The 27,882-nt window shown below is 32.0% G+C and overlaps 1 protein-coding gene across 1 annotated transcript in view; it reads left to right on the top strand.

Moving 5' to 3' along the window:
- LOC111416817 (calcitonin receptor-like) overlaps nucleotides 1–22,003 on the top strand; it is a 77,498-nt gene extending 55,495 nt beyond the window's left edge. Inside the window, exons 2-10 of the mRNA XM_023048920.2 lie at nucleotides 4,662–4,728; nucleotides 4,836–5,038; nucleotides 8,510–8,601; nucleotides 8,818–8,868; nucleotides 15,007–15,139; nucleotides 15,204–15,424; nucleotides 15,478–15,557; nucleotides 15,611–15,822; nucleotides 21,430–22,003. Of these exons, the coding sequence (XP_022904688.1) occupies nucleotides 4,662–4,728; nucleotides 4,836–5,038; nucleotides 8,510–8,601; nucleotides 8,818–8,868; nucleotides 15,007–15,139; nucleotides 15,204–15,424; nucleotides 15,478–15,557; nucleotides 15,611–15,822; nucleotides 21,430–21,615 (1,245 nt within the window). The 3' untranslated portion in view covers nucleotides 21,616–22,003. The remainder of the gene's footprint in view (nucleotides 1–4,661; nucleotides 4,729–4,835; nucleotides 5,039–8,509; nucleotides 8,602–8,817; nucleotides 8,869–15,006; nucleotides 15,140–15,203; nucleotides 15,425–15,477; nucleotides 15,558–15,610; nucleotides 15,823–21,429) is intronic.
- Nucleotides 22,004–27,882: the final 5,879 nt, after the last annotated feature.

Below are 27,882 nucleotides of genomic sequence, written 5' to 3'. Positions count from 1 at the left end.
AAAAAGTTATTTGTACGCAGATGATTCGTGAAATTAAATACAGCAAAAGAACGCCAAGAGTACGCCAAGAACCACATCTTATTATCAAATTTTCTGTTATTGCTTTACGCACGGATGTTATTTGTGGATTAATAATAAACTTAATGAAGAAGAAAATATTGGGATATCAGCAATTATTAAAAGCCGTATTAAAACACCTCCGTCATAGCCATTATCGCCTAATAATATCATCCACACAGTATCAACAACCCACAATCTGTTCGGAATGTAGATGTAATTATAAAACTTGGTAGTTTTCAATAGGTCTGTAAAAAGTAATAGTTTTAGTTTAGGGATATATCTCATCCCCTGCTTACTAGAGGATCTTCAATGTTTTCAGGGTAAAAAAATAAGAAGGAAAATCTTTTTTATCTGTCAATTCCGTAGATGCTGATTCTATAAAACAGTCTAAAACAGCTTTGTGGGGTTGTGATTTATTCATATAATAGTATCAGTTTTGGCTTTTCTGATTGTATTTCTTTACTAAAGTCGTGAAAATAAGGTAAGAAGCAGGTAACTCTACGAGCCTTTCCACAACTGGATGCATAGAAAGCTATTTCATGTGCGATGGATGTAAGAATTTAGTATGGTTCATATTCAAACTTGTTTTAAAGTCTGTATAGCCACCAAATCGTTAATGGTTTTTCTTGAAATAGCCATTACATGAACAACTCTTTCAAAATCCTCAACTTATTAAAAATAAATGTCGTCTTCTTTGTGAACAGACTTTATGCAAACGCCCTCTACTAAATTTCTGCAGTTCAAATAGAATGCAAAAGGAGCTAAGTGAAGCTAAGTTTATGAGAGATATTTTACAACATTTACCAATAGTTAGCTCACTTTGGCAACAGGCGGCCAAAGGCCACGATTTCATTATGCTTATGGGATTTCTAATGTTCATTTCTGTCTAACGCTCATCTAACCTTATGGTTTTTGCATCAAGGTAACGATGATTTGGAAATTCTGCCGCAAATACACGGCAAATACATTTTAACATATTTATTTATCTATGAAATAAATATCATTTATCTATGAATATCTTTACATATCTTAAGATATCAACGTAATCTCGCTTACTGCTGTGATCGATACAATGATACTTATCATTATGATCATCAGACGATGACAAAATGATTTCAATGCGACAGATCGAATTATAGCATAGTAAGTAGGAAAGAATAAAGGATAAATTTTTAGTTTTTTATGAATTATTCTATAACTTCTCCTTTATCATTTCCCCCAAATGCCATCATAGTGTTGAGGTGTTGTTAGGATCCTCTACCCATCTTTTAATGTTTCTTAATTCTTGTACATTTCTATATTCATATTTTCATTCTTTCGTTATGATCATTGTTCATAATCATTCTTTCTCCTACATTTCGCTGACACCAACTATTCCCATTTTATAATTTTCCATCTAGTATTTAATGTTCCATGTTTCAATTCTTTATTTTTATTTCTCAACTTTTTCTAGCCTGATTTCCATCCATATCAGAAAAAGTATGTTGGTGTTTAGTACGACAGAGAGTCACTCACGTATCGGAAAATCTTTCTAGGAACCTTACATTCAAACATGCTCGATGCTCTTTAATCGTTTTGGCTCAATGTCCACGTCTATGCTTCGTATGTGAGGACCGACCTCACTATCGTCTTGCATATTGTTATCTTTGATCTGCTCGTGAGCAGAACTGTCTCTCAAGACCATGAAGATACTTGTATGTATTTAGGAAAGGGGATGGTATGCCTCCGCATACAGCACCTAGGCCCCAACTAGTACATCCTCCTGCACTCTGTGTGTTCCTGATGCCGTCTGTGCTCGGTCATTCCTCTCTGAAGTCTCTTATTCTGAGGTCTTGCAGAGTGAGGCATTCACACAAGATGTGTCGAACCGTCTCCTCGTTCTCTTCACAGAGGCGACAGAGAGGACTAACAAACAGCAAGCTTAAGGTTATAAAGATTCTTGTTTACCTTACACTGACCCGTGACGAGTCCCGTTACAGTTCGTAGATCGTTTCTACCAAGCCTTACGAAAGACAAGGCTGCCTCTGCTGAGGGATAATGTAATACTTACTTAAACAGATGGCAGCCCTTAACCCTATCCCACTAGTTCATAAACTTTTTGTGGGTAAAATCTTTAATTATCTCAATCTGAACTGATAAGGACGAAGCGATTATCGGTTCAGGCGAACATGGCGCTCGCTTGGCAACCCTTTTGGCAAGCCTATCAGCTTGCTTGTTACCTGAACAAGTCGAGTGTCCTTTTGTCCATGGAAGTATAACACAGTTATGCACTCCGGCCTTCTCCAATGCCAGATGATAACCCATAACAAGTCCTGAGGTAATTGTTATTCTACTCAGGGCTAAAATAGCTTATCTACTGTCAGTGTAAACGTATGACGGTGGTACTTTTACCTAGAGGTTCAGATATGTGGAGTCGGAGATCGTACGGAAGACTCCAGCTCCTTCCCGTCTCCTTGAACCATCAGTGTGGATTTTAAGGCTGTTTTTTTACCTCTACTTCTGTGAAACTTGGATGGGTGATATATTTCTTCGTAAAAATGTGCTGTAGGGGTGTGAAGTCCGTTTGAAGACACTTGTTTGCGATATTGATGCGTTGTCTGATTTCATCCCTGCATTTATTACTATTTGCTAAACTGCATTGTTGGCGAAGGGTTGCTTGGTGGGTCTCTAGAGACAACCATGTATTTTGCTTTCTGATAGTTAACAATCAGGCCAACTCTCTGTGCAGCTTGCTCCAGCGCGATGAAGCATTCCCCCATGCCTGTTTTATTGTAACCCAAAATTTCAATATCATCGGCGTATCCCAGGAGTTGTTTCGATCTATAAAAGATTGTGTAACCATGACAGTTAGCCTCCCTGTCTCAGGCCTTGCTTTATTTGGAATCTTATGGAGATTTCTGTTTGTTAAGGATTGCAGATCTATTGATACTAAAGTCAACAAACAGATGGTGTGTGTTGATGTTATGTTCAAGAGTCTTCTCCAAAATTAGCCGCAATTAGTGAATTTGGTCGATGATCCAAAGATGAATCCACAGTGATACTCGCCGACCACTTCCTGCGCATAGGACTGAAGTCTGCTGTACAATATGTTGCCCAGTATTTTGTATGATAGTGTCATAACAGTTATCTGTCTGTAGTTATCGCAGTTTTACGGGTCGCACTTTTTGTATAGTGGGCATATTATTCCATATCACCATTCTTGAGGTATTTCCTCCTTCGCCCATATTAATATGATCAATCTATAAATCGTTTCAACCAACTTATCTCCAGCTTTCTTATATACTTCGCTACATATTTCAAAAGCCACCGGAGATTTATTATTTTTTTGCTTTCTAATAGCACCAATAACTTCTTATTGGGTAACGGGTCCTATTCTAATTGGTTGCAGTGTTGAAACTGGATTGCCATTTCTACCATTTCTTGATTGTTGTTAAGATTTGCCTCTAAATGTTGGGCCCATTTATTCAGTATTAAGACAATAAATCATTTATTATATTTCCCTCCTTGTCTATACAGTTTTTAATTTTGGAAATTCTTTCTGTCTTTTATTGCTTCTATAGTCTCCACCTCTTCCTGGTTAAAGTAGTCTTATCTACAGTCTTTTCTTTCTCCGCTGTATTTTCTTTTCCATACTAATATTAAAACCTTGAGCTGGTTTTTGAACCGTGAAAAAGTAATATCTACGTATGTGCCAAGATTCCTTTGAGACCTAAGCCCTTTATTATCCCACAAAAATAAGAAACTAGAAAACTACAAACTTTTAACTAAATGGTGTATAACAGAGATGAGATAACTTCCACAATATTAAACTTTTTAATCCTTGAATGTGTAACGGCGGTTTCGCGATGGCGGTAAACAAATTTATTAGAATCAGTCACGATGTTCGTTTCAAAGTACTTTTTATTTTCAATGAACTTTAACCGAGTTTTCCTCTTAAACTTTTCCATTAACTTTGTTTTCTTAAGACTAATACCGGATATAGTCTCACCTAACATACATTTGATTTCAAAATATTTTCCTTGCCAATATATTTATTGTTCAATTACAAATTTCTAACTTTAACTATTACCAAGCAATTTCCAACAATTCCAAAAAGCTTTCAGTTTCTGCCACTTCATCTATTTCGTAACGGATCGAATAAATAGCCAAATAAATTCAGTACCGATACCGACACAAAAGCACGATTTGAAAGGTTTAAAGGCTTTTGATGTTCATTTCAATAATCAAGAATTACCGTTCTGGCATTTGGTAATAACGTGATAGGAACTTACCGAGGAAATGACTTAAACCTTCGTAATTATTCACGTTCATTATACTTTTGACGTTATTCAGGTGATTCATTTTATATGGTAAAAGGGAAATTGGAATTGTTCCAGTTTAGAAAATTTAACAGTGGAAAATCAAAAATCTCCGGAACGCGTAGGAATCGTTCGGATGTAATATATGGTGGTTTAATTCGGAATTTATCGATTCTCGCAGCCAAAATTACATGCTTAGCTATTCGAAACTTTAACGGTCGCAAATGCTCGAAGTCAAAGATGTAGAATTGCAACTATTTTTGGATTTGACGAATTCAAAGAACAACTTTTTTTTTGTTTCAGATGACCAACTCTGAGAGTATTTACGAACAAATAAAATCGATATGTGCGAGTTTGAACCGAACAAATGGTAAGTTATTTAAATTTATAATTATATTACCGTGGTAAATTTGTTGATGTTAATCATGTATATAAAATATGTAATAAAAGTAGACAAAGCGGATGATTTGCTTTTAGTTAATACAACGGACCAAGGGTATTGTCCACTTAAATTGGACACAATGGGCTTTTGTTGGCCACCTCTAGAAATAAATGGCACCATTGAACTACCTTGTCACAGCAAAAATACGACCCAACAAACCTATGCATTAGGGATTTGTCAATCCAATGGAACGTGGTTGTTTAATAGAGCAAATTGTACAGATATCGATACTTTAGAGGTAAGTGAATTTACTGATAGAAATAATTATTATAAATTAAAATAGTACAATAAAACCTCGATATAACGGATTAAAGACGGGGATTTAGTTCAATAAAAATATACAACAATCTAGCGCTGAATAACAACTAATACTAAAGCTAACACTAGATCTAGAATTAGAAACATTCGGGTTTAGCCTTTTTAAGAGATGCACGGCTAAAGATGGATTAAATATATCGATCTATTTAATAGATACCTACTATTAATAGTAGTGATGGAACGGATAGTGATTTTGCGAAAAGCCGGATACCGAATATTCGGCATCCCCTTCGGCCGGATATCTATCCGGCCATTATGAAATTAATAAGAAAGCTGATAAGATATGTCAACTTATTTGGATCCAAGATACAAAACGAACTTCTTTAATGCTGATTTTAAAAACGAAGCAACTCTAAAAAGAGGATACTTTAATTAATAATAGGCAATATTTCCACAAGGATCCTTCAACAAATTAATTCTATAGCGAATTTTAAAACTAATCGATGAAAATTGCAACATCGAAAATTTTATCAAAACTTGAAATATTGCTTTCTCAAAAACTAAAAGTTATTTTTCAAAACGGGTTGGTTTATTAGAAAGAGGACACTTTTTGTAACATTTTGGGAAATTTTCATACTCATATTCCAAGAAATGGATTTTATACGAATTTTAAAACTGAATCGTCGAAAATTGCAAAATTCGAAAACAATTTCGATTATTTCAAAAATTTATTTCTTAAGAACTGAAAGTGATTTTTTGAAACGGCTTTTTGCATTAAAAAGGGGATACTTTAATTAATAATTGGTGATATTTCCACAAGGATCCCTCAAGAAATTAAGTTTATAACGTATTTTGAAAATTATCGATGAAAATTGCAACATCGAAAATTTTATCAAAACTTTAAATATTGCTTTCTCAAAAACTAAAAGTTATTTTTCAAAACGGGTTGGTTTATTGGAAAGAGGACACTTTTATTAACACTTTGGGAAATTTTCATACTCATATTCCAAGAAATGGATTTTATACGAATTTTTAAAACTTAATCGGCAAAAATTGCAAAATTCGAGAAAATTGTCGTTCATTTCAAAAATTATTTTGTCAAGAACTGAAAGTGATTTTTCAAAACGGCTTGTTGCATTAAAAAGAGGATACTTTAATTAATAATTGGTGATATTTCCACAAGGATCCTTCAAGAAATTAATTTTATAGCGAATTTTGAAAATTATCGATGAAAATTGCAACATCGAAAATTTTATCAAAACTTCAAATATTGTTTTCTCAAAAACTAAAAGTTATTTTTCAAAACGGGTTGGTTCATTTGAAAGAGGACACTTTTATTAACACTTTGGGAAATTTTCGTACTAATATTCCAAGAAATTAATTTTATACGAATTTTTAAAACTCAATCGGCGAAAATTACAAAATTCGAAAAAATTGTCGTTCATTTCAAAAATTTATTTCTCAAAAACTGAAAGTGCTTTTTCAAAACGGCTTGTTGCATTAAAAAGAGGATACTTTAATTAATAATTGGTGATATTTCCACAAGGATCCTTCAAGAAATTAATTTTATAGCGAATTTTGAAAATTATCGATGAAAATTGCAACATCGAAAATTTTATCAAAACTTTAAATGTTGTTTTCTCAAAAACTAAAAGTTATTTTTCAAAACGGGTTGGTTCATTGGAAAGAGGACACTTTTATTAACACTTTGGGAAATTTTCATACTAACATTCCAAGAAATGAATTTTATACGAATTTTTAAAACTTAATCGGCGAAAATTGCAAAATTCGAAAAAATTGTCGTTCATTTCAAAAATTTATTTCTCAAAAACTGAAAGTGCTTTTTCAAAACGGCTTGTTGCATTAAAAAGAGGATACTTTAATTAATAATTGGTGATATTTCCACAAGGATCCTTCAAGAAATTAATTTTATAGCGAATTTTGAAAATTATCGATGAAAATTGCAACATCGAAAATTTTATCAAAACTTCAAATATTGTTTTCTCAAAAACTAAATGTTATTTTTCAAAACGGGTTTGTTCATTGGAAAGAGGACACTTTTATTAACACTTTGGGAAATTTTCATACTAACATTCCAAGAAATTAATTTTATACGAATTTTTAAAACTTAATCGGCGAAAATTGCAAAATTCGAAAAAATTGTCGTTCATTTCAAAAATTTATTTCTCAAGAACTGAAAGTGATTTTTCAAAACGGCTTCTTGCATTAAGAAGAGGATACTTTAATTAATAATCGAACGTGATAACAGCGACAATTCTGTTAGTAATGAATGTGACGATGACTTACAAGCGAAGAGAAGAAAACTAGACGAAACTGCAACAAGAGATTTATACAAGTTATTTCTAAATAGATGTGAAAGATTTCAAGGAGTTTTTCAGCAAAAAATAAGAGGGGTGTTTCCTATAACTTTTTGTACAAAACCCCTTCCCCAACGAGTTACAGCACTCTAAATGTAGGGAAAGAAATTGTTTTTATTTAATAAATCCACTATGGAGGAATTTAGAAAAATGAAATTTGGCAGATAACTGTTGCTAATAAAATGACACTTCTTGACGATTTTTATAACCCGAAAATGTTGTTACAAGGGGCTGAAAAAATCAACACCTATAATACTTTGCATCAGAACATTTTAATGCGTCTACATTTTACAACTAACAAATTGTTAGTTTGAACGCAAAAAAATAAAATAATACACGGGCTCAAGTGAATTAATTCTGAGATTGGTTATTATATTAATCTCAGCATTGTTTTATTTTTTGTGATCAAACTAACAATTTGTTAGTTGTAAAATGTTAAGAGATAAAAAAGTTGCAGATTTTTTTCCTTTTACTTTAGAGAGCTATAACTTGGAAAAGAAGAGGTTTTCAACAAAAAGTTATATGAAAGACACCTCTTAATTTTCGCTGAAAAATCAGCCATTGAAATCTTTCGCACCAATTTAGAAACACCTTGTATATCGTATTGGGATTGTTACAATGAGGTTGCTAATGACAAACCTGATATAAATATTTTGGATATTTGGTAACTATCCGGTATCCAGCCGGATTTTAAAAAATGGCCGGATAGGCCGGATACCGGATATCCGTTCCACCACTAATTATATTCCAATTATAGTCCATTCTAACGACGTCCGTTATATCGAGGTTTTATTGTCTTTAGTTTATAATTAATTAAACCACATGACATCCTGAAATTTATATTCTGGTTTGATTCCCATAAATTTCTTGATTTATTAGTTAACAATCAAGACTAATGGAACGTGAACACAACGTGTAATAATCCTAGCACAATTTAACAAATTCAAAATATAAATTAATTAATGTAGGCAAATTTTATGTTTAAAAGGAAAATGTTGCTATAAATTTTCTATAAAACTTCAACCTAAAACCTTTATTGATTTACCTTTTATTAATAAGATCATAATTTACAGTTTTACAATCTCATCAACAAACTCTACGTAATTGGATACTCAATCTCGTTGGTCTCGCTTATTATATCCTTGGCCATATTTCTTGTTTTCAGGTAAGATTTTTTTTCAACAACAAATTAATTAATGCTAAAGAATAAATTTGAAAAATTAATTATTGAGCTTAAAAAATTCAAACGAAAGCAATTTAATTGTTTTGTTAGCTTCAAAACGGAATTGAAAATTTGTTTTAATTTAAATTACTTTCGTTTCTTCATAAAAAAATTAAAATTAAAAAAAGAAACTAAACCGGAATTGATATAAATTTACAGACTGCTAATTGATAGGATAGAAAACGCACACCCTATTGTAGAACACAAAAGGTACAAAACGCAATATTTTTATTTCCTAGTTGTTTTTATTTTTAAATGTTTCTTTTTGAAAAATCTTTTCTATTACTCCTTTTAAAATTAATATCACAATTTTCAACACTATTTTACAAAATAATTCAATTATATTTTTCAGTTATTGATTTTCCTTTTTGCGTTTAATTAAAGTACGCTTTAGCTTTATTGTTCGTTTCTTGATTATTTATTTGTTCGTGACAGCACCAATTACCCACCACCAATTCATACACAAAAAGCATGAGAATTTCGCATAAATCTATTTAAGCTAAAGAAAAGAATCTTCAAATTTATCGTTTTTTCTTTCCTTCGATTTTATATTCTTTTATTTAGATAACGAGTTTTTGTATCGATGTCGACTTCTTCGAAAGTAATTACCGAATGAAAGCTTCGTTACGTGAAATTGGCTTTCGGTACTTCAAGGATAAGATTGGAAGCTTTTAGCTAAACTACTTACAGGGACCTAACGATGTTGTCCAGCTTTGGAGTCGCAACGTAAAAGTTTCAACGAGCAAAAAATTTTTTTAGTTCTTTACAATTAATTTTCGGAAAATGGTTATTGGTTTGTAGTTTACTAATAATTAAATTTTAAAACGTAAAAATAAATACTTAACAATAATATGTGCGCTAATCAACCGTTTACGAGATATGTGCAGTCAATGATTGCACATCGACTGCATAATCGGCTGTTGTTCTATGACAGTCCCATTTGTAGTTTCGTACAAATTATACCAATTACAATGCTGGTGTATTCAAATACTGAAATTGGCGATATAATGTTTATGTACAGGCGTGCCTATGGGAACGCTGAAAAGCATGTCGCATAGTGGTTAATGAGCAGAAATTACTTTTTATACTGTAAAATTCTATTTTATTTTTCTGTTTAAAAAATAGATTTGATGTAACAATTATTAACGTTTTGTGATCATGAAAGAAATAGTTCTAGTAGCAAGAAATGTTAGGTGCAAGAAACCAAAAAGCCAACATTACAGAAAATGTTATCAAAAAAATATAAGAAAATTAAATATAATTACAAACTTTCAATCAAACTTTTTAGACTTTATTTATCTTCTATCATAATCTTTTAGATAACTTAAAATATAAATTTTGTATTTTTTTTTTAATTGCAACCTACTTTGTATAAAGCTGAAAATAATTATGTAACCTGCACAGTCTTACAATGGTCCAAAGCAATATTCATATTTATCGGTAAGCATGACAGTAGTATAGAAACGCCAATTCTAGACATGAAGTTGCACCTCCGCAACTCCGTGACGTCATCCGCTCAATATAAAAGTATAGGGAGGCTGCCAACCAAAGGCTGGGGAAAAAAAAATAAGTTGGTATTGGAAAAGTAACAAGATCTGGTGACTTTTAAAAAAAAGTAACTAGACATTCCTGTCTAGAATGCGTTTCTATACTACTCATGATTGACAATCAAAAGCTTCTCCAACATGCGTTTTTTTTTTAATATTTCAAACACTATGAAGGTATGAAACTGGTTTAATTTATTTTGTAGATCCTTGTTATCAATATGTATAAATATGAAAAAGTCATGTATGTTTTTATGCTTTTATTGATAAATAATTTAAAACTCTGCCTGACGTGCCTGACGTGTTTCGGCGATCTACGCCATCTTCGGAGGCTCTACAAAATTAAACATAAAGGTAGTTTATTAATCTTAATGTTAATTTCAAAAATTCTACTCATATTAGTAATATTTACAATTGTAACAGCACAAATTGATTTCTGTACCTTTATGTTTAATTTTGTAGAGCCTCCGAAGATGGCGTAGATCGCCGAAACACGTCAGGCAGAGTTTTAAATTATTTATCAATAAAAGCATAAAAACATACATGACTTTTTCATGGTTTAATTTAGTTCTATTTTAATTATTCACAAAATACATTACGCCTGAGTAGGTATAGTTAAAATCATTTTTCAGGTTCTAGGTTAAGCGAATATATCCATAAAACATGTACCATATAATCAAATATATTTGAATCCATGCAGCAACTTAGTTAAAAATCAGAAATTTCTTCCTCTTCTAATAGGACGATTAGAAATCCTGCTTTTTCAATTTTTAGGTCACCTGCAACCCTAACGTATAACCTTAATACCAATTGTTGCATGGTTTTCCAGATACTCGTTTGATGTTGGATTTTTCTAGCATGGTCTATTTGGCCAATCTTTAAGGAGACATCATATTGACATCTCCCCATATCCTAGACTACGCATTCATCTCTTATTACTATACTGCACCTCACATGATCGCATAGACTAACCCCTCGTATTGTTCCTTCAGAGTGCCTTCATTTCTGCCACTCTGTATTTGTTTTTTCTTTCGTATTTGCTCGTGCCTCTGCAGCATACTTTACTTTCCGTCGACATATACCATTCATCACATTTGTTTGATAGTTTTCTTACTACATTTATAAGATTTCCGTCACTAGAAGTTTCTACTCCTAGATAGCTGCTGAATTTTTTATTGTTCACTACGAACTTGCATCAAATAGGTTCATTAGAAATGACGTTTTTCTGTCGATATCAACAAATTGAAATTTTGTGAGATGGTTGAATATCGGATAAGTCTTTGAAATGAGGTATCTCCATTTGAGGTAATACACAGTTAATTTGTATTTTTTTCTTTCTGTTTCGAAGTACCCTCCTCATCATTTTCTGATTACATCGAGATCATGTTCCAATCTAAAGTTGGATTTTATTTTCTACCAAGCTTTATCTACTCCATCGGTTCCTGTGAAATGGTTGCTACTAATATATTTATATGCTTTTTCTATGTTAGAGATGCATAAAGACAATATTTCCATAGTACAAATCCATGGTCCATATATCAATCATTCTGCCAACCCTCTTCCTTTACCAGGACTTGGGCAGGCAGCAATTAAAAACTGAAGCTATCAAATTATTAAGAAGAATTGAAGAGTTTGGCGCAGTATTGATAAAATTAAATATCAAAATGTGTTTTATGTAAAAATTCGTTTTTTTCTGTGGATTATTTGTTTCAGAATAAGATAACTAGACTCGATACATGAAAAAAATGGTTAGAATAATAAAAAAGAAGAGAACATAAATTAGGAAAACACAATATATCTCTATGTATATGAAAATCGTTAAAATTCGCAAACAGTCGTAAAGGAAAAATAGATACTTTTCTTGTACAGACATAATGATGACAAAAAAATGTGACTTAATTACTCCCATTCATCGTACATATAAAATTTTCTTTCACCTGTTTTTACTGAATGAACACAAAAGTTTTATTCCCATAACTGTCTTTTATAAAACAGGAAGCAGTGTGTGTCGAAACATCACCGACTTCTCTCTTGGGTGCCATGTCCCGCCCATTGCCGCCTTTCAAGTCTAATGAAATGTACAAGCAGGGCTTGTTCCAAGAGTAGATACAATTCGTTGTTATATCTAACTCTCCATGTATTTTCTTTTTGATCGGCCCCAGAATTCTTCTTAATACTCTTCTCTTAGTTTATTTTTTGTGCTGTCTGTCATTGTCCATGCTTCGCACCCGTAACATATAATAGGTTTTATAACTATTTTATACACTAGTGTATGCTACGATGGATGTTTTTTGAACTTGGTTTGTGAGATAAATGCAAAGTAAGGTTTCCCGTTCTATCCGAACTCAATTCCGTCCCGAAGTATAAAAATTGTTCAGCCGGATCAACTTGCTTTTCTCTATGTTCTCTAAATCTTTATTCTTTTTCTGTTGATTTCGAATCCGGTATTATTTTCCAATCCGATACCTAAGTTACCACACTAAATGTTTTCAATCTATTAACTTCCAACGTTTCATCGTCAGAACTGTCATCACCTGAACAAAATCATCACCACTGTCTTTATCGTCGTTGTGGGTTTATATTTCAAAAGCACCAGATATTTTCAACTTACGGAAGAGACATTCTTCAGATCACACATCTCCATCAATATTCTCTTCTTTCGTAAGTTCGTCTACTTAAGAATTCAACATCAATTCTGTTTTTTTACGATTATTGGGTTCAGGTGGTTCAATACAGGTGGTCGTCTAATATGTTCTTAATGGGAGACATAATTTATTTTTGCAATATTCCGTATAGTTTGCTGTTGCTTTAGACAGTCCAATTGGAAACTCTATTTTGCGTAATCTTTCCTATATTTTATTTACCCCTACTGGAATCACTAATCCTGTGAACTCATTCACTTAATGCTTGACGGTGAGATTATTCAGCTATCAGATATTAGTCCTGGAAAACTCAAACTCAATCCGTCTGCAGAAAGGGTTATCATTGTTTCCACTGGCTAAAAAATCTCCGTTGCTTCCTTCCTCCGATGGTCCGTCGTAATCTTTGTTATTCTCTGATTTTCCCCCATATAGATTATGCTGACATGGCATATCCTGATCTTTCGGTAACACTCCGAAACAAACTGCACAGACTACAAGATATATAGGAGTATATCTTTGATCTCGAGAGATCTCAACACATAACTCCATACCGTAATTATTTACAGATATTACGCTGTCAGAACCGTAGATCCTTCCGTATATTGACTATGTTATACACTGTTCTTCACAATCAAACACCAGGATATCTGTACTGAGATATCCTGGTGTTTGATTGTATCTCAGTTAGATTCTCTGCTTATGTTCCCGACCCATAGTACTGAGATTTACCACAAATCGTTTACTGTGCAGGCCATAACCCTTTGGAATAGTCTGCCTACTGAGATTCGTAATATTCTTCACTTTATGACATCTAAAACGTCATTTATTTGCTCTCCAAGTATCTTCCTGAGAACTTCTTCCTTTTCTTCTGTTCTTCTTCTTTCATTTTATTTCTCTTCTTCTTTTATTCTAGCAACTAACATTATGCACCGTTTTAGTTAGTGACCATAGGTTTAACGAGCAGCTTGCCATTTATTTATTGTTTTTTTTATATGTTCAGTATACGGCTGACTGATTGGGTCCTTTGGAAGATATCGCTTACACGATAAATCGACCCTTTTGCCTATATTTATACATTAAGTAATTAAATGTATACATTTTCTTTAATTTGTATTTTTTTTTATTATGGCAAGAAATTTATTATTATTATTATTACATTCTATCTTATTTCTGCACGATTTTTAAACTGGGTTTTCTGCAATGCCTTTATTTCTGTATTCACAACTTACTCTTTCTCCTGTTCTCCCACTGACACTTTTGCAGTTCTTTGATATTTCACCTTGACTTCTGCTAGAGATCAAATAGAGTTAAGTAAGCATCGAGCGCACTTCTTAAAATAGAGTGTAGGATATAGATTTAAATATAGGTAACAGTACTAACCAAAGAATATAAGCTGTTCGTATAAACACTTTAATATTTATTTATCCGTTAATAAACTGAACAAATAAATTATAATTGAAACCACCATAGTGCCCAGGAAACACTATTATTTGGATTTGAAAAATTATTGTTTATATAATTAAATAAATTGACCGAAACAAATATCCTCGAATTCCTCGAACTACTGGAAATATAAGGTCTTAAATTAACGAGTATTTAAAACCAAAGTTTTCTGTACTTTATATAAGTATCTTAAAAAAACTATTTCACTATTTCAAAATTGAAAACATAATGACCATCATAACCTTCATATGTAGACCAAAATCACAATGAAATATTTCAAAACGAATTCAAGATTGTATTGATAATTTGACCAGTATAATCAAGTTAGTTCGGATTTCGACGTTCTCGGTTTAAAGCGAATTTGTAAATGATACACGTAAGGCATTGTAATGGTGCACCATGGCATTATACTAGTAATACGTCACTAGATTCGGCTGAGTTAATCATCAATTAGAGGGTAATAGAGGTCCTCTCGCATGGTTACCCAGATCTCCCGATCATCATGTTCTGGGCTTCTTTGTGTAAGGGCGGATCAAAGATAGAGTTAATGTTACGCCAAATCAAGATATCGTCACCGTATTACGAAATAATCTACATCAAATGTCAGCAACAGAACAATAATTAATTTAATTTTTATGTCTATTTATAACACCATGAAAAACGAAAACGGTTATTTTAGTAAATAATTTAAAAAAGTACTAAAAAAAGTTTCTTTTCAGATCATTAAGATGTACTAGAATAAGACTTCATATCCATTTATTTATTTCGTTCGTTCTTAATAATGTTATTTGGATTCTTTGGTACACTGAAGTGATTTGGAAAGCTGATGAAGGTGTAACATTAATAAATCCTGTAGGTTTTACGATAAAAATTAAATTAAAGCTATTAATAAGTTAATATTTGTTTTTATTTATAGATTTGGTGCCAACTTTTATTTTTAGCTAAAACTTACACGATGCTCACAAATTATACCTGGATGTTTTGCGAAGCGCTTTATTTACATTTATCACTTGTCGTTGTTTTTGTACGAGACGAAGTTGCAATGAGATATTTTATAGCAATCGGTTGGGGTCTTCCTTTAATTATAACAACATCTTATGCATGTGTCAGAATTTTCGTACATGAAAACACGGAACAGTAAGGTTTTATTAACAAATAATTTTTTTGTAATTTTTTTATTATTATTTTAGATGTTGGATGTATTATAATAATTCTTGGAGTGAATGGATTTTAATTGTTCCAGTTGGATTATCACTTATTGCATCATTTAGTAAATTACTAAATTAATACGTATTTATAGCTTTTAACGTGTTCTATTTTTAGTATTTTTAATCAACGTTTTAAAAGTCATTTTAAACGTTATGCACCCTCGATCGTCAGATCCCGCTATGGCTGGAATAAAAAGAGCTGCAAGAGCCGCTATTATTTTAGTACCACTTTTTGGTCTTCACTTTTTATTAATTCCTTTCAGACCAAGTACACCACCTTATGTCTACATTTACGAGTACATTTCTGTATTATTAATAGCACCCCAGGTAAGAATTTTTTAATACTTCTAATAAATATAATTTTAGCTTTAAATAATTTTAATTAATATCAATAAAGTTTTATATTTTTGTTATCAATTTAATTTTAATTTCAAATAGTATGCAAATTCTATTTTTTAATTGCGAAGAATATATTTCTCTCTACGAAAGTTTGTTTTTTCTGAAAATATTGAATCGATAAATTAAAAGCAAAGTACGCGTTTAAATCACATCATAAATTGAAATAAACGCCAAACATTGTCTATTGTCTACGCCAAATAATGAAATAAACGATTTCTTGGAATTATTTAAGTCGTCGATCAAACAAAAAATGATCAAATAATGTGTTATTTCGTGATACTTCTCAGATGATTTTTTATATGATGTATTCAACATATGCAAAAAGAAAGGTGTTTTAATAGAAGTAGGTATACTATTAAAATTCCAAGAAAAAACTTTGAGCATTTACGATAATTGTTATTAATGTTGGTTGAATATAAACTAGTAGAGCACACAAAACCAACATAATATTGATTGAAATCGCACACTAAACACGAGAGCACATTTGGACCACATTTGAAGCACTTCATTGTGGCGTTATAAAGCGAATTCCTAGAAATCAGAAATTGATACGTTTCGCTTGCTTTTGTATGAATCTAACGGTGTGTAAATGTGAACTCACCGTAATTAACTTACAGGTGCGTTTGTTTACCACAGCCGAACCAATTCGCAAATTGCTATACGCTCTTACTCGAATATAAATCGAAAATAACAGTGCTACGATTACAATGAAACGACATTTTTCTCCAAACAATGAAATGAATTACCTTTGTTGTAATTTTACCGCATAAATGTCGAAAGATGAAAATTGGTCGTACTAAATACGTAAATGCGAATGATTGTAGAAACAAACCAAGTCAAGTCTATTTTGAATTTTAAATGCTTCATCCCCTTTATTGCATGCCGTGAAAAGAATTGGATTACAACTATGTCGATCACTCAACAAAGGTTTTATTTGAGAGTAAGGAATGTTACATCTTAGCTAAGGATTTTACTGTTCACTATAACGACTGAGGTTGTAGAATTAATAGCAATCAAGAGATCCAATTAAGATAATTAATGACTGAAAGATATCTACATTGAGTTACTCTTCATTATACAAATGGTAGAGATTCGTCATACGCCTCTCAAGAACAATATCATAAAAAACCATTTTTTAAACCTAAGGTCATGGTGAAATGCTGAATGTTAATATGAATCGTTAGTAATTATATGATATAACATGTATAGTATATGTATCCACACAAATATTATGGAGAAAAAAAGAAAATGGGAAAAAATTCTCTAGCTTTCTAAACCGTTTTACACATCTAATTTGGAATGTACTTCATTTGGGTTGGATTAGACAGCTGAGAATGTATGAGGAATAAGAATTCTAGAGAATCTAGAGAGAAATCATGCATAATTTATTTGACGTCGGTCTACATATTTCTATAAAAAATATAATTGATTTTCTTTCACCTGCAAGTTTTACTGTGAAACTGTAGCCCTTATTTTCAAGTTTTATATCTAAATCGGTTGTTTTTGGTACTGATTAAGAGTAAAAATTGGCTCTGAATTGGCTCTTGCAGTTAACAACCTTTTACTGTTTTAATTCTGTCTATCCATTATGTTATCTCTATTATCCACTCATGTTTCGGTTGCCTATCATCATCAGATACTTCTTTTTCTTTAATGGCACCACAGACCGTTATCGGTTCCTAGCCTCCTTTCTTACCATGGCCTCCCTTCTCCAGTTTCTGGACCCTAACATATTCTAGCTTTTCCCTAGGTCTCGCTCCTGATATTTTCCTCTTAAGCAGTTCCTTCGGATCCTTCATTCCATCATCCTGACTACATGTACTGCCATTTAAATTTCTGGTTCTTGATGTTTTACATTTACATAAATTACATATCGGGTAGGCGAAACAACCAACCTTGCACCATGACACTAAGCAGACACCGTGGAGTCCAATACTCTCAATGAACATTAATACCTTGGTCGGTGAAAAGTTATTCAGATCCTTTGGAGAGATAAAAACTGCGACTCAAAAATTGAGAATCTTGATGTACTCTGAAATCATTGAGTCCTTGTAGTCTTTGTATAGCTACTGGTTATATCTTATCTCCATTAGGAGAATATTAGGTCTACAATCCTTCTCAGGATCTTTCTCGCAAAGACATCTAAGCTATATACCACTTTCGGAATAAACGTCGACGTCTCACGGCCATATGTCATTATAGACGTTAAAATTCTTTTATAGATCCAGAACTTTATGTTGCTATGTATACATATACTTATATTTGATTGTATGGGCTATTGCATAGTAAGTTTTGTTGGCCAACAGTATTCTTTTCCGTATTTCCCCAGCCCGGCTGTTATTTCTCATCAATTCCAGGATATACGAATTGCTAAGCCATCTCTATGTCATCCGCCATGTCACCATTCACGACTCTATCTGACCTAATCTGTATCATTATTGTCAATTAAATCGTGTAGTTTTCATTTTTCATTAGGCATGTTCCAGTGCCAAATTAAACAACGTTGATACGAGCCAAATCCTTTTATAGTCCTTGGATAATATTAGGCCAGTTTTGGTTCAAGAGTTCTGTAGTTCCGAACAGTTTTTCTGCACATACCTACATGTTGTATATTATATGTATGCACATATTGAAAGATTTTGTTAGCTACTCTTGTATGCGTACACATGCTTGTGTATGACTTAATATTGCTTGTGTAGGTCTTATGTTAATGGAAGCAAATCCCTGGCGAAAATCTAGAGCAACATCATATTCTCAGGTGATCTGCAGTATTTGCTTAACCATGAATGATTAGTCTATGGTGTATCTTCCGAAATCCTTCTACATACTCTCCTATTACTTTTTTTGCATACTTCTGTAGTCGCCAGGTCAGTATGTATGTAAATATTTTATATCCATTACTCGAAAGATACAAACATGTAATTCTTACATGATAATTTGTAAACCCTTCTTGTAAATGGAGCATATTATAGACTTATTCCTAGTCCCATGTCCGTTGGGGTAGATTGTGTAGCCTATTGGCGAAAAAATCCCCCCATTTCATCGTGTAGTAGTATCACATGCTACTACATGAAAATTATAATATCAAAACATTTGATATAGATTTTAGCTTATTTTACTGTATGTAGTAACTTTAAAAGGGTATCTACAACCAAAAAATTATACATAAACATACAGTCAACACACCCGGGTTCCCCTTTCGTAAAACATTTTTAACTCCCCTGAAAGTGCAATTACATAGTTACAAAGACAGAGAACAATACTTAAAACGAAAAATGGAGGAAATAGTGAACATGAGAAAGATACTTAGAACGTTCATTGGTAGAGGATGAGAGCGGTGGTGAAGATAACAATGTGAATGTAGAAGATTCAGATGGAGAATAAGTATAGTTATCAGAATATGATATTGCTCATGAAACTGATTAAGATTAAGAATTGGAAATAGATCCAATTGAATTGTCTGCTAATAATTATGCCACAACCTCACAGATTTTTGTTGCATAATACTTTTAGATGCTCTAGCTTTAAAACAGAAAGTCTTAGTATTCAAAATATAGATGTCAACAGAAATGTGTGTTATTATAATTCTCGAAAGCAATAGAAAAGCAACACAGTATTACGAATGTGAACATGCAGAAAATCCGACAAAACCACTTCTGCGTTATCAGATATGCGTCATCTGGGAATTCTTGTGCTAGTTAGTCACACATTCTAATTATGTGTACACAACTAATCTATGGAAACTTCAATGTTCTATCCAAAGCAGCAACCATATCTAACATTTTCCTTATGTTGAATAGAAACCTTCAAGACAGCTATATAACTGGAATCAGCGTCACTATATCTCAATATACACATTCAAAACCGGAGAAGTACAGCATTAAGATTAGACGGTCATCAGACGCTATTATCTAATCAAAGGACAAATCTTACTGGTATGGCACCTTCTCAAAGAAGGCAAAGAAATCAAGAAAAATCTGTGATTAAAGATTTGTGTTATAAAGCATAGTATTTGATAACTTTTTACAATTTGTCAATATTCACTATAAAAAAGACGTACATTTGTACCAGCCGAATTTTCGAATCTAAGAGAAAGATGGGTTTAACAACAATATAAGTACATATGTGTTTATATATTCCAAAAAGGAATAAATCGGAAGTGCTTCTTTCCACTTATCATTATAACATCGAAATTGAAAGTCCTGAAAGAAAGTCTGAAAAACAGTCGAAACAACATAGGCAAAGGAGGCTATAATATAGACAACTATAAATGTTTTACAAAGAGAAGAAGGAAGAGATACCCTTCAGCTTTTTTATGACATTATACAGTGTGTCCCACGATAGATGTTACAAGAGGTATAATGACTTAAAAATTTTGGAAGTTTATTTTAAGGCTGAGGAATTAAGCCCTGCTTGGTGTGGAGAGCATTTTAAGTATATTTTCATATATTGAAAATCAACTCGGCCTTGATAGTGAAGCGAAAACTATTTTTAGTTCAGGTAAAGTAACCTTTTTGTTCATGATACTGAAAAATTTTATTAAGAAAAGTTGTTCAAAATGTCCTATGCAAAATTTCAGAAGGATCTATCTACTTTGGTTGAACCATCACATTTTAGTTTAAATAACATAAATATTGTATAATTTTATTTTATTTATAGAAAATCGAACGTAAACTTAACTGTCGTTTATTCAACATAACATCCACCTTTTGTTGCACACTTTTCTATACGATGCCTAAATTCTCTAAAGCTGTTCTGAATTTCTTATCTAAAATATAGTGGTTTACTCAATAGATCTTTCTGAAATTTTGCATAGTGCCATAATTTTTCATTCTGAACAACTTCTCTCACTGATATTTTGCCATATCAGGAACAAAAACCTTACTTTACCTGAACTAAAAATAGTTTTCGCTTCATTATCAAGGCCAAGTTGATTTTCAAAATATGAAAATATACTTAAAATTCTCCCCACACCAAGCAGGGCTTAATTCCTCAGCCTTAAAATAAAATTCAAATTTTTTTAAGTCTGGGACACACTGTAGATCGGGATCTGCATGGAAAATAATTAATATTAATAACTTGAAAACATCAACAAACAATAAAAGATTGTTCTTACAACAATAGAGCGAGTAATTAATCATGCCTGAAATCCAGAATCGTTCACAAAATGCACAAATCATGCGAAATTTTTCGTTGCGTAGTAAAATTGCATGGAAAAACATGTTGGTCCCACTCAAGAAGATCATAATAATTCTGGCACAATCAAGCAGAAGGGAAATTATTATCTATATTCCAAAAGAAGACCAAGAATAAAAACTTGTAATGAATGCCAAAAGATATGATTGAATGTGATAGATGCGCTAAAATACTGCTTTTTGGTATATATTTTAATATTTTTCTTCTTTTTTCCATACAATACCTATGTATAAAAAATGTACATACCAACCGGTCGTAATGACTGTATTATGTTTTTTCAAAATATAATTTGTTATACATTTTGTAAAAATTAAATTTGTTCTAATTTTCTTTTTTAAGGGATTTTGCGTATGCTGTTTATTCTGTTTTGCAAACCATGACGTACACCAAGCGATAACATCTTTCATCCATCGTCAGCTTCATTCGTCCCGTTGGAGTTACTATTATTATTCAGGAGGAGCGGACAGCGCCGGGGTTTACGTAATCAACAATCACACCCAGAGTAATAATTTTGCTCTTATATGACACAAGAGACGTTCGACCCAGTCGATTCGAACCACCGAGATCCAAATGAAAAACCTTAATAAACTCAGCGAAGAAATCAGCGAATTGGTTTAAAGTTAAACGAAAAAAATTAACCTGTTGGTTTCAGCAACGTTGATTTTAAGATAAACTCGAGAAAGACTCGAATAAAGTGTTTGTAAAGGATTAAGTGAATAACTTTATGCCGAGAAACTTTATCTGTTTGCGTAGATGATGATACGGGTGATATTAATGTTTCAAAAGATGTGTTTTAGTTAAGTAAATTAATTAATTAAGTAAATGTGTTTAAAGTATTAGATGTTTCATTGTAAAAGAAATTTAACTTATCGATGTAAATTGAAATAAAAAATATATATATTTAAGAACCAAATCTTTCTTTTTTTATTCTTAATGATGGAAATGAGGACACATTGAACCATTTAAGGTAAGTACTTAACTAAACTCAATTAAATCAATTGATTATCGCCAGTTTAATTTAATAGAGTTGTCGAATTCGAATTGATTTGAACGTAATCTGATTAAATTATCTTCAATAAACTAATGTCGTGTTTATTTTCGGTTAGGTTTAAAAATAACCTTAAAGCAATTTGATATAATAATAAATAAGAATAATTTCGGAAGATTAGTAGAAAAAGAAATAAATCAATTCATTTTAACAAATTAATTTAAATAATTTAATAAAAGCTCTAAACCAGACAAGTAACATATTAAATTTCTATATTTCACAGAATTAATATGAACACAGAAACGTTGTCAAAATTATTCAGAATTGTTAATGAGGAAATAAATTCCTCTACGCTCGACGATCCTCAGAGACCCAAACTACGTATTCTGTTCGTTGTTATTTTGCATTACAGCAGACGAGGTTTAAATCTAAACTTGTTAAAATGACGGAGTTAACTTCATTTTCAATTCAAACCACTAGAATAAACTTAAAATAAGATATCTAACTCACGTCGAACCGTAGCCATGATAAGCTACTTATTATAAATTTTAATAAACAATTCAATTCGGTTTCAAATCAGTTTTGTGGAAAAACTTAATCTATGCGAAGTTAGCCCCCAATTACATGTATAGCATACTGATGATAACAAGAGAACCACTTAACCGATTTCGATAATCAATGATTCATTCGAAAGCTTAATTCTCGGCCATTACGAATGTGGAAATGCCCGATTCGAAATCTCGTTCGAATTCCGTTAAAACGCCAAAATATTGCGACGGTACACGAAAATAACACAACAATGACTTCTTTAAGTGGTCATAACTCGTAAACCAGGTACTCGATTATCAAGATCTATACGTTATTCGATTCGCCATAGATTCTTTTATCGCTAAATGCAGTTGTTGAAATGCCCGATTCGAAATATTTAATAATATTTAATCAAACACATCAATTATCTCCTTAATTAATTAATCAATTTTAGTCATCAATGTGTCGATCGAAAGTATGATCCATAATGAATGCGAAGGTGGAAATGCCCGATCTCAAAATTTACTAATTACCTACGTACGGTTATTTAAATGACTCCACGTATCTACCGACTGGAAGTCTAGCCCCCAATAAGAAAAAATTAATTTTGATTAAATTCGCTATAATTAAAAAACGGTTTGACCGATTTTAATGTTTTATATCTCAAACGAAAGCTTGCCTCTGCCTGAATAATTATGTCGAAATGCCAGTTCGAAATATTTAAGAATTTTGATTAAAACATAAAAACTATTTAATCAAATAAGTCAATTAACTAATAAAATTGAAAATGACTCACCGATTGGATGTTGTTTCCTTTGGATTTTATTTCGAAGCTCAGCTGGAAAGAACCGATAAATTAATTTATTGTGACAAAAAAAATGAATTAATACGAAACCTTTTAACATCCATAAAATAGCAATCCGATGATTTCAACATCACTAATATCACCTAACACTTAGCACAAATATAGCACGTATTTATCACTTAATTCAAGTAATAAGTTTTATTTTTCTAAACCACTTTATCACCCTTAAATGCCCGCATATCAACTAAAATGCGTTATTAGCGGATCAACATCCAAACATCCCCTCCTTAATTTATTGTGTGAAGAAGGAATACTGGAGGTGAATAAACAAAAAATGTAAAGGCGACGGGGCGAAGTGGTTTAACCATTTTTTGGTTTTAAAACTCAACCTTTCAATAAAAAAATTACTCGTTTTCTCGAAACATTTCAAATAAAACTTACGTCATTTTATTAAAATAAAACGCACTATCGAATTTTCATGTTTAACATTTCCTGCAGAAGAATCAGGTGCCCAACAAATAATTAAAACGAAGCACCCAAGACGTTGGATTATGCATCATCCCTTATTCTTTGTGTCATGAAATATAAATTTTAAAAAAATCGTATCTCTAGAACGAATTGAGATATCATAATGAAATAAAAAACAATTTAAAGCAAATTTAATGAAGATTTAATGTATCATAAATGATGTCTTATCTTTCGTAAACTTCGTCGTTATGATTTTTTAAATCCAACTCTGTATATTTGAATGTTATAGATATGAAATATAAATTTTGAAAAGACCATCTCTATTTTATGCAAAAAAATATCCATATCTTTTTATTGGGGAATCTTGTAGTAGTAAATTGTAGAAGTTATAAATGTTAAATTAACAATGCGTATACACGCATAACATTGTTATACATGAAACTGTAAGTGCATTTTTCTCGAAACATACTTTCTACATCTGGTTAACACGATTATTAAAAAACTAGTCATTCTATTGATTTGAAATTTGAACTGCACTTTCAAATAGCATCTTTGTATCGTATGACCTACAGAGAAACTGATACGATATATACATATGTTTTTTTTGCAATAAACTTATCGATTTCAAGAACAAAATCGATTATCTTAATTTGATTAGACGCCATATTACCAATAATGTTTTTTTTGCTTAGTTCTAGTTCAAACGATAATATCACAAGTATATAGAAAAGAACGCCATTTGATTTTTGAGTTTCAGATCATTTCAAGGATAGATATTGTGTCAACCAGCAACTTAGAAATAGCACATAATTTGGCAGCCAAAAATTCCCGAAGAAATCATTTTATTTGATACAAAAAAAAGACTCCCCCCTTAAAAAGCTTGAATTAGATTATACTAGTATTATTCGGAGTGGTTTACACTCAATTTCAAATTATTTCATGTTTTGACAATGTTATTAATTAAAGCTTTATAATTTTTCAAGCACAAAATGCAAACGTTTATTGAATGGCACTGTTTTTCAAGCACAAATCCAATGAGTAACGTTCAAACGGTTTTTATCTGGCAACATTACACCGTTCAAATCGCGAATTATCCCGAAATGTTTTGTGAAATTAATAAAATTGAAAACGACTCACCAAATGGATGTTGTTTCCATTGGATTTTACCTCGAAACTCAGCTGGAAAGAAAAGATAAATTGATTTATTGTGACAAAAAAATGAATTAATACGATACCTTTTAACATCCATAAAATAGTAATCCGATGATTTCAACATCACTAATATCACCTAACACTTAGCACAAATATAGCACGGATTTATCACTTAATTCAAGTAATAAGTTTTATTTTTCTAAACCACTTTATCACCCTTAAATGCCCGCATATCAACTAAAATGCGTTATTAGCGGATCAACTTCCAAACATCCCCTCCTTAATTTATTGTGTGAAGAAGGAATACTGGAGGTGAATAAACAAAAAATGTAAAGACGACTGGGAGAAGCGGTTTTAAACCGTTTTTTGGTTTTAAAACTGAACCTTTCAATAAAAAATTACTCGTTTTCTCGAAACATTTCAAATAAAACTTACGTCATTTTACTAAAATAAAACGCACTAATCGAATTTCAAAGTTTAACACTTCCTGCAGAAGTATCAGGTGGCCAACAAATAATTAAAGCGAAGCAGCCACGACGTTGGATTATGCATCATCCCTTGTTTTTGTCTCATGAAATATAAATTAAACAAAAATCGTATATCAAGAACGAATTGAGATATCATCATGAAATAAAAAACAGTTTAAAGCAAATTTAATGAAGATTTAATGTACCATAAATGTTGTCTTATCTTTCGTAAACTTCGTCGTTCTGATTTTTTAAATCCAACTCTGTATAGTTGAATGTTATAGATATGAAATATAAATTTTAAAAAGAGCATCTCTTTTTTATCTCAAAAACGAATTGAGATATCATCATGAAATAAAGAGCATTTTAATGCATATTTAATGAAGATTTAATGCGTAAATGTTGTTATGACTTTCTAATCAAACTCTGCATGTTTGATTGTTGTAGATATGAAATATAACCTGCACCCTGTATATGTGCAGATTGCTCTTGAAGAATGGATAAAGAAATGTAGAGGGATGGGCGTAGAACTTGATGAACAAACAACCCTGTACAGCCTACATTTTGCTGACGACCGGGTCGTAGTAGCCCAAGGGGAAGAAGACCTTGAATATATGGCAAGAAAGTTAATCCAAATATAAAATAATAGGCTCGGTTACGAATGTAGCAAAAACACAATATCTTTGCGTGGGCGGAGAAGCAAAAGATCTGGTGCTAAATGATAACATCTTAATTAAAGGATGAGAAGAGTACACTTACCTCGGAACTAAGATGGACCACAGTGGAAGATGCAAAAACATAACAAAAGCCATACGGTTTTCTTTGATAAAAAAGATTAAATATATAATTTTTTTCACGTATTAGTCATTATTTGTCATAAGGAACAAATCCCCAAGTTTATGCGTATAGGTTGACAATTACCCTGTATGTTGAATAATAGAGGTGACAGTGTAAATCCTTGTCGGAGGCCTTTGGTGACGTTGAAGCTTTCTGATATTCGTTTGTTTATCTTTACTGCTGCTTCACCCCCGCTGTATAATTAATGTACCGCCTTGATTAACGTGACATTCATTGAAGTTTGCGATAACGCTTGCCACAATTTTTGTTGAGGAATGGTGTTGTATGCCGTGGTGAGATCCACAAATAAGAGAAGAGTTGTTCTTGCTGTAGCCACTTTCTTTTCTGTGATTTGGTTTAGACTGAATATATTATTTATACTCGCTTTGAATCCCACTTGTTCTTCCATTTCACATGGTGCCCATTCTTCTTGTATCATTTTTTTCACTATTCGACCGTATAGTTTTCTTAAGGAATTTGTAACTGTTAGACATCGGTAGTTATTACAGTTCTTTCTGTCACCTTTTTTATGGGTTGGTGTTGTCCACCCTTATAGTTATGGTGCATTAAATCTTCATTAAGTTTGGTTTAAAACGTTCTTCATTTCATGATGATATGATTCGTATCTTAATTCGTTCTTAAGATACGATATTTTTAAATTTATATTTCATATCTACAATAATCAAACAAGCAGAGTTTGATTTAAAAAGTCATAACAACGATGTTTATAGAAAATAAGAAATTATTGTCCATTTGGTGAGTTGTTTTCAATTTTATTAATTTACCAAAACATATCGGGATAATTCGCGATTTGAACGGTGTAATGTTGCCAGATAAAACCTTTTTGAACGCTACTCATTGGATTTGTGCTTGAAAAACGGTACCATTCGTTTTTCCAAATACATTTTTGCATTTTGTACTTGAAAAATTATAAAGCTTTGATTATTAACATTGTCGAAACATAAAATAATTTAAAATTGAGTGTAAACCACTTCAATCTAATTCAAGCTTTTTAAGGGGGCCCTCTTTTTTTTGTATCAAATATGATTCCTTTGGGACTTTTTGGCTGCCAAATTATGTGGTATTTCAATTTAAACTTTTGCATATGTTTTCATGATATATTTACTTATTTAAAAAGAATTGTTTATAGAAAATAATCTTTACATTGTCCCTCAACCAAGTTGGTGCGTGGATTGTCGGAACAAATCGGACACCGAACACGGTGTCGTTCTGAGGGCTGTACCTGTACAAGGTTAACGCAAGAGAATTGAAATGGGGCATTTTGTGATTTCGATAGAAGAAACTATGGCGAATCGAATGACGTATATATCTTGATAATCGAGTACATCGTATACGAGTTATGACCACTTAAAGAAAGTAATTTTTGCGTTATTTTCGTGTACCTTCGCAATATTTTGGCATTGTAGCCGAATTCGAAAGAAATTTCGAATCGGGCATTTCCATATTCCTATTGGCCAAGGATTAAGCTTTTGAAAGAGATATTGATTATCGACATCGGTTGAGTGATTCTCTTGTTATAATCAAAA

Source organism: Onthophagus taurus, chromosome 6, assembly GCF_036711975.1.
Source record: "Onthophagus taurus isolate NC chromosome 6, IU_Otau_3.0, whole genome shotgun sequence".
NCBI classification, from domain to species: Eukaryota; Metazoa; Arthropoda; class Insecta; order Coleoptera; family Scarabaeidae; genus Onthophagus; species Onthophagus taurus.
The sequence above is the reverse complement of the archived record's forward strand: the minus strand, read 5'-3'. Positions and strand labels throughout refer to the sequence as shown.